Source organism: Apus apus, chromosome 9 (assembly GCF_020740795.1).
Source record: "Apus apus isolate bApuApu2 chromosome 9, bApuApu2.pri.cur, whole genome shotgun sequence".
Lineage (NCBI taxonomy): Eukaryota > Metazoa > Chordata > Aves > Apodiformes > Apodidae > Apus > Apus apus.
Genome location: NC_067290.1, coordinates 3,924,752 through 3,938,403, shown reverse-complemented (window position 1 = coordinate 3,938,403; position 13,652 = coordinate 3,924,752). Strand labels below are relative to the sequence as shown.

Here is a 13,652-nt window from a genome sequence, read left to right as displayed (position 1 = left end):
TGTCTGAGAGTAGAGGTTGTGATAAACTACTAGGAAGTAGTTGTCATGGACTAATGCGAGCTCTGAAGACTGATGTGGTTTGAAGCTCAGCAGTGGAACAACTGGGGAGCACTTGGTTTGCAACAGGGCGGAATTACCACAAGAGGGAGATGCTGGCTTGGTTTTTTAACTTGACAGCTTCATCTAGTGTTCACCTTTCCTGAAGTTTACGGTTATATTTACAGCTGAATTAAATATTCAGTGTTTCCTGAGTAGTTTTCTTCTGTGGTGTTAGTAGGCAGTGTTCTTTAGAACGCAGAGATAAAGTGGAGCTTTTTTCTATAGATATTTTAGTTAACTGGTTTTGAAAGGCAAGTAGAACACCTTCAGTAGAAATGCTGTCACTTGTCATGGTCTGCATTAATTATGCTCTGAAATGGTAAGCATACATTAAAACAACCCATCATATTTTAAAACTTGCATGAAAACTTCTTCAGTTAGGCAGCTCCAATGTATATGCTCTAAGCTGATGTAACTATTCACAAATCCCTTTGAATAAAAGACTGACATTTATGCAAGTTCAAGCTGATACAGTCTCTGCTGAAAAACAGATGCACTCCCTGCTGCGTTTTGAGTTCAGGTTAGGGGTCAGGCAGCTACAACTTGCCTGTGGGTGACATTTGTTACTTTAAGTTCCTTTGGAGTTGTGTGTGAAAGGTAAGGCACCTTTATCAGAGTGCACAACTGTGAAAGACATTTGGGTTTGGCTTCTTTGTGGCAGAATTTGGTGCTGCTCAGGGTCTCAGCCTTGATCCATCTTAGATGTCCATCTTTATTTTTCCTGATGTTAGTGACCACTTGAAGGATGTTTTGGACCTTAGTAGTGACCCATCAATGAATCTCAGTGGACTTCATGTCTTCTCCATATGACTGTATTTTCTCCAACTCTCTGATCTGCAGGATAATAATAATTCTGATGAAGATACTGTATGACTACCATGACAAGCCAGTTACATATGTTTTGGTGTTCTTGTTTCAGGCTGCAGATAGAAATCGGTACAATCATCTACTTGCATGTTGTCTTGTAGATTAGGATTTCAAATACAGAAGGCAAGACACTGACTTAAGTACAGGTATACATTCTCAAGCACAAAATGACAGCCTGCAGAAAAAAAGCACTGCTTGCCAGGATGAGGTTGGTTGCTTAGCAATGAGCTATTTATCTGGAAAGGGACCCAGAAAAGTGATCCAGATGGTTTGAAAATATAGTTTGAGTAAAGGAGTTTTTTAAGTCAGCAGTGTTTAACAGTTTAGATGTGGAATTTGAAATTACCAGACTCTGCAGAAACTGATTTTACAGTTGGATTTGGCATGATTATTTCGGGTTTGCTTCCTTCTGCCTTTGCTTTTAAGGTAGTTAACCTGCAGACTATACCACTGAGCATGCAAGTCAGTGAGACCTGATAAGCTGATAAATGTTGATGATCCTTTGGCAAACTCAGCCAGTATTCAGGAACAGAGAAACATAGGATTTTGTTCATCGTGTGGACACTTGATGAGCTGTTATGTGAAGTATATTTCTCTTCCAGCTTTTGTTCATCTTGAGCATAGAGTCAGTTTATCATGTTGTAATATTATGTGCTGTCTTCATGTCAAAAAGACATAAGGATCCAAATATGCTACAGGCTGTATTGAAGATTTCGTAAGCAGAGTTAAAGGTTGATGTGAGGCTGTGATCATGGACAGGAACTGAGACCAGAGTGAGATGAGCTCTAATAAAGGAGAGTATTAATGTAAATTCTGGGACCATAGAAATAAGGTAATTACTTTGCATGGTGAGCTGTGCCCTCTTCTGAAAAAGGCTTTTCAGATGATCAGGATTCACTCGAGGCGGGTTGCAGGTATCTCTAACCTGTATCCATCTCTCTGAAGTAGGACTGGTTGCTGTAGCAGGTGCTTAAGATCATATGATAAGTGAGGAGCTGTGTCACTACATGTTTTCTCTCTAAATTATGACTGATTTTAGCCTTGTTAATAGTTCAAATTTCAGGTGGTCTTTACGTTCAAGACCTTCGAAAAGGGTTAGTCAGAAATTTGTTTCATTCAAATACTATGTGCTGTGTAAGCAGTGCCTGGAAAACCAAGCTGGTATATTTCTCCTAAGTTAAAAAGCAGCCAGAAATAGTTGCAGTAATTTTATGTCTTTCTTTTGGACTTGCAGATAGTGTTTTTACCTTATGGTTGATTGTTTAAAAAAAGTATCATTCAGGATGGCACTCTGGCTAGAGCAGAACCCCATTTTGCAGTTGATCTGCTAAATTTGAAACACCAAGTGCTATTCAACGTTCCTTGTTCACTTCCAGGTGGGTTTTCAAGCAGCTGTATGACAAAGGACTGGTGTACAGAGGTGTTAAGGTCATGCCTTTTTCAACTGCATGCAACACCCCACTGTCAAACTTTGAGTCCCATCAGAATTACAAGGTAAGTCTGTGTGTACATTGCCTGCTGCAATCACATTTCCCTATTGTCCTCAGTTTGGATTTGGAAAGCTTTAGTATTTTTTGCATGTTGATACATAAGCATATTACTACACTCCAAATTGATAATAAAAATGTAGGTACATGGGTTAGTTTTTATTATATATTTTTTTATATTTGTTTGGATTGCTTGAACTCAGCCTTCTTCCCCTGTTCTTTCTGGTTACTTCTTATAGAGGTATAAAGTACATACTTTGTTTTATTCTGGTAAATTACTAACTTGGTCTTTCAGGATGAGTACTGCTCTGGGTTGGGTTTTTATGGTAAATACCTAGAGGGGAGCTGCAGCTGTCTCTGTACAGATCTGAGAGGAGGAAGGTTCTTAGCAGAGTTGAAATCTTTTCTGAGGGAATTAATAAGAATTGTCAAAGACTGGTCGCAGCGCAGCAGGATAATAGCACTTCTAAGAATCATTAATTTAGATGGAGAAGTTGCAAGAAATGTTTAACTTACTGTAATGCATGGCATACTATGTTTTATAAGATGTTCCTTTAAAACTGAATTAGTAGATAGAATTGGTGCAGCTTCTCGTTTGCAACAAACCTGTGTTCACGTATGCGAAGGCAGAACTTACGTCCCAGGTTTCCAAGTTTTGCGTTAGTTTGTGGACAGAGGTTTTGTAATCCTTTCCCATCCCCATCCAGGCCTCCATATCCTCATATCATAAATCTTTCACTTATATTGTTACAGCTGAGAGCTAGCACAGATTGTACATATGGTCTTTTTTACATCTTGCCTAAAAAGGGGCTTATTTGCTGGCCAAAAATAGTGGTTTTGAAGCAAATGTGTAGGTGGACTTGTAGTACCACACAGTCCACGGGTATTAGAGCTTTCAATATTACTGACTGTATTGAAGAATAAAGGTTTTGTGATTTAAGAAAATGAGACCTGCAAAGAGATCTCAATATTTGTGACTGTCTGACAACTGAGTCAGAGTATAAGTATGAGTACTTTACTCATACTTATCAACTGATATTTCACATAGGCTTGGATTAATGAGCTTTCTTTAGAACAAAGACAGTGGGTGTTTGTTTTGTGCATGTCTCTTTTTCACAGAGCAAAACTCTTTTCTCTTATTGAGTCTTAATGAAATATTTAGATGCTATTTTATTTCTAGAACCAGTAGAGTGTGTGTGGGGGGGTGTGCTGCTTTGCCACTTCATGCAAAAATTAGCTTTTTCATTGGCTAGAGATGGTATTTGGAGACTGAAATGTAGAGGGTTTGTCAGCTGATGTGATTGATTCTTGGCGAGACCAGTCATTTCTGGGTGTAAGGCAGCTTGTTACATTTCTCACTGTGGGAAGCAGGCTTTGGCTTCTGCTTATCCATCCTGTGAGAATCAGGACACACATCATGAGAAACGGGACACAAGAACTGCGTTTGGAAACTGAGGTATCTAATGAACACTTGAGCAAACTATGTCAGCAGCTGGAATTATAATTGAAGCAGTGATCTCTTCGTATGAAAGCAGGCATAATGCTGTGAGCAGATGAGACATCATGCAGTGCCATTTCTTGGCAGCCTGGATGTTATTTTTTAATGGCTTACCAGTTGTTTTTATCTAGCTGGTCAGTTGAGTGCTTCAGAAAGGGAAGTGACTAGCCTGCAGAATTGTTTAACAGTTGGTACAGACAGAGCTGCAGCCACAGCTCGATCTGTGCGGGGTATCGAGCCCGGCTCCAGAGTTATGCAATATTTGTTTTACCATTGACTGCACCAGATGTTCATAGAAAATTCCCTCTGGAGCAGCCCTGAGCTCAGACACAAATTGCTTCCTGTCCCATGATGCTGTTAACTGTTCCATGATGCTGGAGGGAAACCAGAGAGCTTTGATTTAGACACGATGGTGGTGCAGGACCTATTCATGTATTTAGGGCCTGTGCATGACACCCTTTTTTGTTTGGCATTTAAAATTAATACTGAAAATGTCACATTTGCAAGATTTGACTTGCTTTTTTAGACTCCTTTTCATAAAATTTGAAGTGACTGAATAGGATTGTACTTGTCTGAAAGAAAAAACCTCTTCTCAGGGGATTTTTGATTCATTTGAAGGAGAAGTTTTATAGAGTAGCTGAAAAAGGTCTCATTCTGAGATTTTTTTTTTAATACTTAAATTTTGTTGTACTTAAATTTTTAAGTACCCATTTTTTTCCCCCTTGTTAACAACATCTTCTTAAAAAGAGATTGAATTTTTTTAAAGTGATGGCTATTTTTCCTGTTCCATGACTCTAGAGGAAAAGGTGGAAAAGGCTTTGTGTAGCATTATTGGAGAAACTGCTGTTTTTCTTGACAGTTGAAATTGATTGTCAGCTTTTAAAATGGGATTAGAAGAGGTACCCAAGGGAACTGACACTTGGCTCTCTTTGGTGTTTTGGCAGCCAATTCCCAAACATCTCACTGCTAATCTGAATTTTTAACCCTGTGGCCTTGTTGAACTGACAGTTTGCACTGGTACAATGGAGGAACATTGTGACTGGTGTTCTCTTCAAACCTTCTTATGCTGCCACTTCCTACCACTGGAGTAATGAAGTAGGCAAGTTGCAAGGTGGGGTGTGGTGGATTGCAGTGATAGTTCTTCTTAGACTTGTGTTTTCTCACAAATGCGTTCAGTAAACCTTTTCCCACCTCCCTCTCTTCTTCCCCTTTTGATTTAATCTTGTTTTTAAGGATGTTCAAGATCCTTCAGTGATTGTGAGCTTCCCACTGGAAGAGGATGAAAGTGTTTCTCTTGTTGCTTGGACCACTACTCCTTGGACCTTGCCTAGTAATTTGGCCCTTTGCGTTAATCCGGAGTTACAATATGTGAAATTGAGAGGCAAGTGTTAACTGAAGATGACATATAACGACATATAATTCTGTTTTCAGTGTCTGTGAATGTGTAATTATATTTTGTATGGTAGACTGATGCTAAAACTGTAGCACTTTGCTGAGGTTGGATCAGTATTACTATGAAGGATGAGATTTACTTCCTGTGTGTCTGATTATTTCCAGCTGCTGTGCTCGTTCTGTTTGACATGCAGCGTGAGGACATTCCCTAAAAAATACTGATACCTGAAACACAGAACAAGAGCAAATGTTTTATCTGTTGATTTTAGAGTCTCTCTGTATTTGAGAGTCAGGGAGGGAAGTGTGACTGGGTGTCCCTAGCTTTTTTCTTCCCTCCTTTTTTGGGGCTCAGCCTCATGAGCAAGTTACTGCTACATGACAGCTAAGTTGCAGTAACTGAACACTTTTGTACTCAACCTGTAACAAACCCAAGATGTCACATTCTAGTCTCAACCTGACTGAAGTGTGCTTCTTTAGCACAAGGGCAAGGCAAGCTACATTCTGTGTTTTTCAAAGTAAGAGTTTGTTTGACCCCTGTGCCTTGGCTTATTTGTGGACCAGTTTGTTGTACCTGGCTAAACAAGTAGACTATGAGGTGAAGTCTTCATGAGAACACCCAGCACCTGAGGAATTGCAGGGAACAGACCATGGAGGATGCCTAAATAACACAGGCTGCTGCTTTTCTCACTATTTCTTCAAATAGTTCTCCAAGGTTTGCAGTTCCCTTTTTTTCCAGTTGGCAATGGAGTATGTTATCATGTGTCTTCCTTTTCACTGGGAAAGGAAGTTGTTTTTTTCTTGAAATGCAATCCTCTTTAATTGTATCTTGATCTACAAAACACTTTTTTTATTTCTTAAATAAAGCAGTAAGCAGGAATTTGGATAGAAGTGCTTCTTGCATTGCTGTTTTTAGGTTTTCCCAGACTGCTCACCTTTTCTGACTTTTCAGTGTACTTAAAAAAAAAAAAAAAGGGGTGGGGGATGGAATAAAGAGATGTTCAAGTTAATGATGGCATTTTAATACAAATTAAAATAAAAAAATAAGAGGTATAATTTTCAGTTCCAACATAACTAGATAAATCTAATGCCTCCCTAAGGTGATGTTAAACCTGAAAACTTGCAGAGGCCTTTACAGTGAATTCCAGGTGTTTGGGTTTTGTTCTGAGAGACAACTAAGTACGTTTTCTAAGGCTTCAACATAAATTTGGTCATCTCAAAAGGAGTTCTTGAGTGTTTCCAGAAATAACACCTACACCTGCCAGAGATGCTGAGTTCCTACTGACTGCTGGTGGGACAGTGACCCTGACTAAGTTGGTAGGGGAGTAAAACTTGTTGAGTTTTAAGAGGTCAGGCTTTGTTTTCTTTTTTGGAGTATAAAATGATTTTCCTTCCTAATGTTTCACTTTTTATTTGTGTTTACTTCCTTTAGAAAGAAATCCAAGCATAATATTGGTTGGAATAGTAAATCTCAGAAAGGCAGGATAAAATGCAATCATTACCATGAATGTCAACTTAATAATATTCATTTTATGTAGCAGTCATCCATCTTCCAATTGTTTCCATCTGTTTCAGTTACATATACTGCAACTCTGGAGCAAAAAACAAACCAGACTGAACATCAGTGGAATGGGCTTTAGTCCTGTGGTTTCTATTTTAACCAAACTTTTCAGAAGTGTTTGTTAAATGTCTGTAGGGGGAAAAGGTAGCTGGGAATTAGTGGTCGATCAGCAGGAGTATTTTGGGCTGCTTGATAGCTAGTAAGGTATCATTTTGCATAAACTGAAATGTTTCATAATGATGCAAATAAGGGTATTAAATTGAGGTTTATGTAACTTTTTTTTGTTTTATTTTACATTCTAGATAATGCCACAGGAAAGATTTACATTTTGATGGAATCCAGGCTGATAGCACTGTACAAATCTGACAGTGAATATGAGATACTTGACAGGCAAGTATATAAATTATTACACACTTGTTAACTTCCAGTATTTTTATAAATCAGAAACTAGGTGTTTCAAGGAGTTGGATTTTGCAGTTATCTAAAGCTGGTTTTCCCTGCATGGTGATACTTTGTGTGTATGTCTTACAAAAAATTCATAGAAGACATAAATTGACTAGGACAAATTAGTCTTGTACATGAAGCTACAAGTAAAATAAAGAGTTTCATTGGATCATTGCTTTGTGCTGGAAAAAAGAAAGATTCCGTAGTCTTTCCTATTCCTGTGTGTTTTCCTAGTCATTACTTTTAAATTAAAGTTTCAAGAAACCCTGCACATTGTTCAAATGCTGAACTCTTTCTAAAAATTATGTAAATATTTCAAGGCAAATGGACAAAAGGAAAACCATTTGCTTTGGCAAGAAAGTACTGCTTCCATAAGATGGTCTACTTAATTAGCTAGGGGCAGTTAATGCTTTCTGAAGACTGCTTATTCATCTTGGTTTAGTGGAAAAATATGATTTATTAAATAAATCAGACCTCTTAAATCTTTTGTGTAAACCAGCAACCTGTTAAAGAGGTGAAATGCAACAAATATTTATTTGCTTGCTTTATTCAGTCCTGCACAGTGGGTAAAAAAACACCCAACCAAACCCACCACACAAACAAGAAAAAAAAAAACCCACACAACACAAAATCATGATAAAAGAAAAGAAAGACTAGAAATTTGAGGGGAATGACAACCCTTATTCACTGGCATCAGTTATTTTTATTTTAATTATTTTTTTTTTTTACTGAGTAGTTGAAAGCTTTACATGGAAAAAACATCTAAAAGAGGGAGGCTATGTCCTATTTCAGCTAAGCAATTAGATGTAGTCATTGAATTAGGGGAATATAGAGCTGCAGTGTTTGCTTAAGATATTGTCTGCTCTGATGCCTCATGCTGTGACCATTGAGTACTTCTTATTTTGTATTTCTGCATTGATTTTTCCCTCCTCTCCTCTCCCCAACTGAATTCTCTTCAGCTGTCACTTACTCTGTAGCAATTTAAACTGGTACTCAATTTATAAAGATTTTCAGTGCTCTCATTCTTCAGGGTTGATGGAACTTCTGATAATCCAGATTTTTTCCTTCCTTCCTTCAGGGTCACTAGTAAAACCATTGAATACGTCAGCATTGTGGTAGTCTCTGCCAGGGACACCACTGGAAATTTTCTTTCAGTCTGATAGTGACTTTTCCTCAAAGTGGTTGTGGGTCCATGTACATGTGCAGTCACCCAGTTAAAAGATTTGTGTGTGTCAGAATGACATGTGCAAGTGTCAGAAGTCTTACTAATGATAAGGCTTAAATTTATCTGCTTGCTTGCTGTCCAAGCTAGTTAGTCTGCCTAAAAAGAAACTATTTGTTTTGCTGTGAGTTATTCTTGACGAATTCATACTGTATGTTCTTCAGCACTTCTTAGAAACTGTTTAATTGTTGCTATGTCAGGCAGGTTTTTAGATCCATCAGGACTCCATTTCTCTCTTAAAGTATAGCTACTGTGATCCTTCCCAGTCTTTTGAAATGTCTTTGGAGTGTCTCAAACCCAAACTTTCTACCAAAACCACTCTTTTATTAAATAATTTTGAATGCATTACCTTTAGACTTACTAAAAAAAAAAAGCAAGGTAGATGTATTACACTTCTTGATCTATTGTCTTGTGGTTCCAAATTTTTTTTAATGGAATACTGCAAGTTCTGCAGTCTGGTTGCAGTTATCCAGTATCCAGGAATTCACAGAAGGTTTTAGCCTTTTTTTGGTGTGGTGCTTTCATCAGAACTCTGAAGTACCTGTGCTGTAAGGCCATCATACATAGGTTTCAGGTGTCACTGCTCATGTCCCTGGCTAGTTGTATTGCTATAATCTTTTATTGATTTATTTTTAGCTCTCTGTGCTTGTACACAAGGCTGCTAGCAATTTTTATTGTCCTTGCAGAGCAGTATATTTTTCTTCTTTCTTTGTTAGGGCTACAGTCTTCTCAAGCTGATAGCTTTTTTTTTTTTTGGTTGTGCTCCAATTTTTGTGTTAAATAAGAAATTATTTCTCAGTGTGAAATGAGACAATTAGGAGGTAGCTGGTTGTTGAATGGATCTTTTCAAGATTTAGATCTATGAGGATATAAGTTCATGGAAATGAACTTTCCCATTTCTACTCTCTTTTTCTTGCTTTAGCTCACTTTTAACTTCTCAGGCACTTAGGCCCTTTGGGGAGAAATTCATGATACTTGCTATGTGCCAGGTGGCAGGCTGAGGTCAAGGGATGATCTTATTGAAGATTTCCTGTATCTGAAGTAATCTGAACTTCCTGAGGAATCTCAGCCTTCCCACTCTCCCTCAAACTTGTCTTTCTTTTCCCTCTTCTCAGATGCAGATGGTAGGCTTTTGTGTGAGAGCAAATGGGATGGAGATGGCATCCCTCTTACAGTGAAAGAGCAGCATCAGCTGCCTCACACCAGTGGGTTGGTCTTGTGTAGTACTCTACTTCTGGCCATTGAGGGGCTTGTTGTTTCATTTAGCAGTGGTAAATAGGAAATATATGAGCATTTTCCTCCCTTTTTGTTACATTTCAATCTACTTGCTTGTTAAATGCTTCATTCCCTTACACTGTTTTCCACTGTTGTCTCTTTCTGGATTCTAGAGAATCCAAAAAAGAGATTTCTGACCTCTTGAGAGTTAAAGATTACTGTAATGATTACTATAGTGTTTTTAATTGTGGCTATTATGACTATAACTTAGGTCACAAGAAGGCAGCACTGTATAAATGTTTAGCTTGAAGTTCAGGGCTGTGATAAACCAAGTATTTCAAATCTCAAAAGAGAAAATCAGGAAGGTGATCCTCAACCCTTACTTTTCACTGACTTGTGTTCCATAAGAATTTAACTCTTTTTTTCTTTTAAAAACAGTTCCAGTGCTTCACATCCTGAGTCTGAGCATTGCCACATCTGTGTGGCTGAGCACTGGGATGCTTTCCTCTCATCTGATCCCAATTAAGCACCTCAAACATTGCTAAGGCTGTTTGTAATATAAAATATATAAACCATCCCCAAAGCTGTGGCTTAAAATAGAAATCTCCTCTTTTCCTAGTGGATGTTATGGGTGCTGAGCTCATGCTCTTTACCTTGGTTTTAAGTGTTGCCTGGGTTCCTTTCTGTGTGATGAAGCAGCTTTGAAGAGTCCCCCAGTTTGAAGTAGTGAAGTGTTTTATGGTTCGACTTGTTTTGGAAGATGTGGATCAAGAGGAGTACAGGGAAAGACCACAGCTGTGACACATTCAGAGAGCTATTCCATCTATTAGATGAAGTTGTGTTTTAACTAAGCTTTTCCTGAAATGGATGATTTAAGCACTTTGAGCAGAGTTCTGAGTTCCGACCTAATCACCATCTTTGTCAACTATTGTCAGAAGGCTGAAGAGAGCCAGATCTACAGGCTCTGCCTCTGTTTTATATTTCTTGTCTGACTCAGATGGTTCTTCAGTCTGTCCTGTTTGTGTTGAATCTTTCCCTCAGGTGACCGTGGGGAGTTTGGATGCCTGGTTTTAGAATAAGGAACGAGGCACCCAAGCTTTAAACCCTGCAATACTCTGTATCAGTCTTCAGTGTGTGTAATATTTAGGTGTTTGGGATCAGTGCTTATTTAGTTCTGTTGAACGTGGTGAGCTGTAGGGTTTGTTATTATGAGTATCATACTGAATTAGTTTTATCCAGAAGGTCTGAGCCCAGATGTACCATAAATAGATTGTTAATAATGCTTAATTCCTGCATTGATTTACAATGATGACTTGATTGAAAGACCTTCAGGTACAAGTGTACCTGTTAACTGTTATATTATGTTTTTTTGTCTTAAGTCCAAATTACCAAAGAGGTGTAGAAATGCAAACTATTGAGAAACGACTTTTTTCTTCACCTTATGAAGTCAAATTCTGTTAGGGATGGGGACAAATGAAGTAGGAAAAAATAGCTTTCCTACCAGCTGACTAAGCAATTTTCAAGTTGTTAATTTCTGTTCGTGTAAATTCTTCTCCTCAGGTTTCCTGGCATTGCTCTTAAAGGCAAGAGATATAAACCACTCTTTGAATATTTTATTCAGGTAAGATGAACAAGTTTGGTGTTTGATACAGGATACAAATATTAAAATAAAAGCAATTCTTACTATTCATTTTTTATATTATGAAAATCCTGTGTTCAGTTTGTAGTAAAGTATTTTAAAATCCTAGTTGAAAGGTTAAAAAACGGAAAATTTTTTCTGTGACTTTTTTTCCCCTTAAGTTTGAAATATACCCAAGATTGAAGAGAAATTTCCAATACACATTAATAAACAGGCAGTATTCTCTCAGCTTTTCATCTGGTTAGCTTCTGTTTTCTGCCTATTGAGTCCACAAATATTGCATTCACAAGAGAGTGACTTTGACCATGGGTAACAGTGACAGTCATACAGTGTTTTCATCGAAGAGTTAAAAGCTTTTGTTAAAATAACTGCCAATACATCTGGTTTTCTGGATGTCCTCCTGTGCAGCATTTAAGCACTGAATAAGTCTAGTGTAGTTAATAGCACCACAGATAGCAGAGTATGTAGCAGTAATAGAGGAGGTAAAAACCCTGTCTCATATATATATATTTTTAATTCTAATTAAAAGTGGATTAAGTTTTTCAAAGAGTTGAAGTGGATTACAGTACTGCTGGACCAGCAGCTGTTCACTCATGTGAAGGATTTGGTCAATTGTGACTACCATCTGCTCTGAAGCATGTGCTGATGTCAGCAAAGGTGAGAAAACCTCTGTAGGAATCAGGACCTGTTATCTCTAGAGAAAGGTCAAACACATAGCTGAGTCTGAACAACAGGACTGCAGGTGTAGAGGTTTGGAATGGATACATATTTTGAATCCTGCTGTACTTCTGAGGAGCAGATGGGCATCTGTTTGTTTTGTTTTGTTTTTTAGAATGGATACCTTATCTCTAAATAGGCCTCTTCAGAACAAGCCAAACCTAATATTTTGTAACACACTTTGGCTGTGAGTGCACTAATTTATTGATTTTTTTTTTTTCAGTACTTTGGTATCAAGGAGCAGAAATTCTCTCTATTTTTCATTATCTACTTACTGAACACATGGAAAATTGTCAGATCTTTTGCTGGCAATTATTTCTGTTGTTTGTCTGGGTTTTTTTCACTTGATATTTACCACCTTTTCATTCTCTGGAGGAAGTAAAGAAAATATATTATTACAGAAACAAACTTTTTTAAAATTAGAGGGTGCAGTGGACCTACAAAAATGCAAGCTTTCTCTGTACAGGATCCCTGTAGTGTTCCTGGTGGCATCCTCACTTGGAGGAGTGCATTGATTTGTAGTCTGTTCAGCAGAGAACTGTGTGAAGATCTGTGGCTTGAAGAGTAATTGACTCTGAGGCCTTCTGGAGAGGTTTAATCCCATTGGACACTGTTTAAATGAAGTATATACAGCCTTGGTGTCTTAGCTGTGGAAAACTATTAAATAACCTTAGGAATGTTTGCGTCACTTATTTTGATGCAGTTCTTTACTCGTGCAGGTGGCTGGTGCCTCTTCCATGTTAAGATTGCTGGTTTGCTCTGTGTGTGTGTGTGTGTATATATATATGAAAAACATTTCTGTGTTACAGTGCAAGGACAGAGGTGCCTTTACTGTGGTAGTAGACAGCTACGTGAAGGAGGAGGAAGGCACAGGTGTTGTACATCAGGCCCCCTATTTTGGTGCTGTGAGTATGAACTATGTATCTGTAATGTTAATTTTGTTTCAACACACGTTGCTTGGCTCTCCAGCTACTGGGGTCTGTCTGACAGGGTGACTATGATATTAAACAAGCCTCCAATTTAATTAAAAATGTAAGAATGCCATGTAGCATTGTATTCTACTGAGTTCTTGCACTCACTAGTGCCCTGTGTGTGCTGGACTGGAGATCTTAGGTGTCCCTTGATTTGGTTATTATTGTGGTATGTGAAGTGAATTTGCCACTGTGTCTTCTGGGTGTCACCCTAATTTTTCTCAGAGTCTAAATTTACAGCTTTGAGAAGAAATGATCTATTGCACTAATAGTCAAAACTGGCTTTGTTAAGTGATAATTTTGGATGATAGCAGCAGTTCTGCTCAGCACACTGCCCCTCTTCAGCAGTTCAGTGTCCTTACTCACTGGGCTTTTAGAGAATGAAAAAATGCTTTGACTACTTTTGTTCTTTATCCCTTGGTGTGAAAGGATTTTGTTGCATTCTATTATTTTTTCTGTCCATATTGTCCTTTCCCTCACTCTATTCTTCTGAAGATTAAGAGGGATAATTTTTCATGGATTTAATAATTTGAGTTTTTAGAC

General features: G+C 38.0%; 1 protein-coding gene across 2 annotated transcripts in view; it reads left to right on the top strand.

The window, feature by feature from the left end:
• Positions 1 to 13,652, top strand: part of IARS1 (isoleucyl-tRNA synthetase 1) — a 103,060-nt gene that overhangs the window by 15,802 nt on the left and 73,606 nt on the right. For both annotated transcript variants that reach the window (XM_051627497.1, XM_051627496.1), the window contains exons 7-11: positions 2,343 to 2,460; positions 5,185 to 5,332; positions 7,204 to 7,291; positions 11,343 to 11,403; positions 12,948 to 13,043. In XM_051627497.1, the coding sequence (XP_051483457.1) occupies positions 2,343 to 2,460; positions 5,185 to 5,332; positions 7,204 to 7,291; positions 11,343 to 11,403; positions 12,948 to 13,043 (511 nt within the window). The remainder of the gene's footprint in view (positions 1 to 2,342; positions 2,461 to 5,184; positions 5,333 to 7,203; positions 7,292 to 11,342; positions 11,404 to 12,947; positions 13,044 to 13,652) is intronic.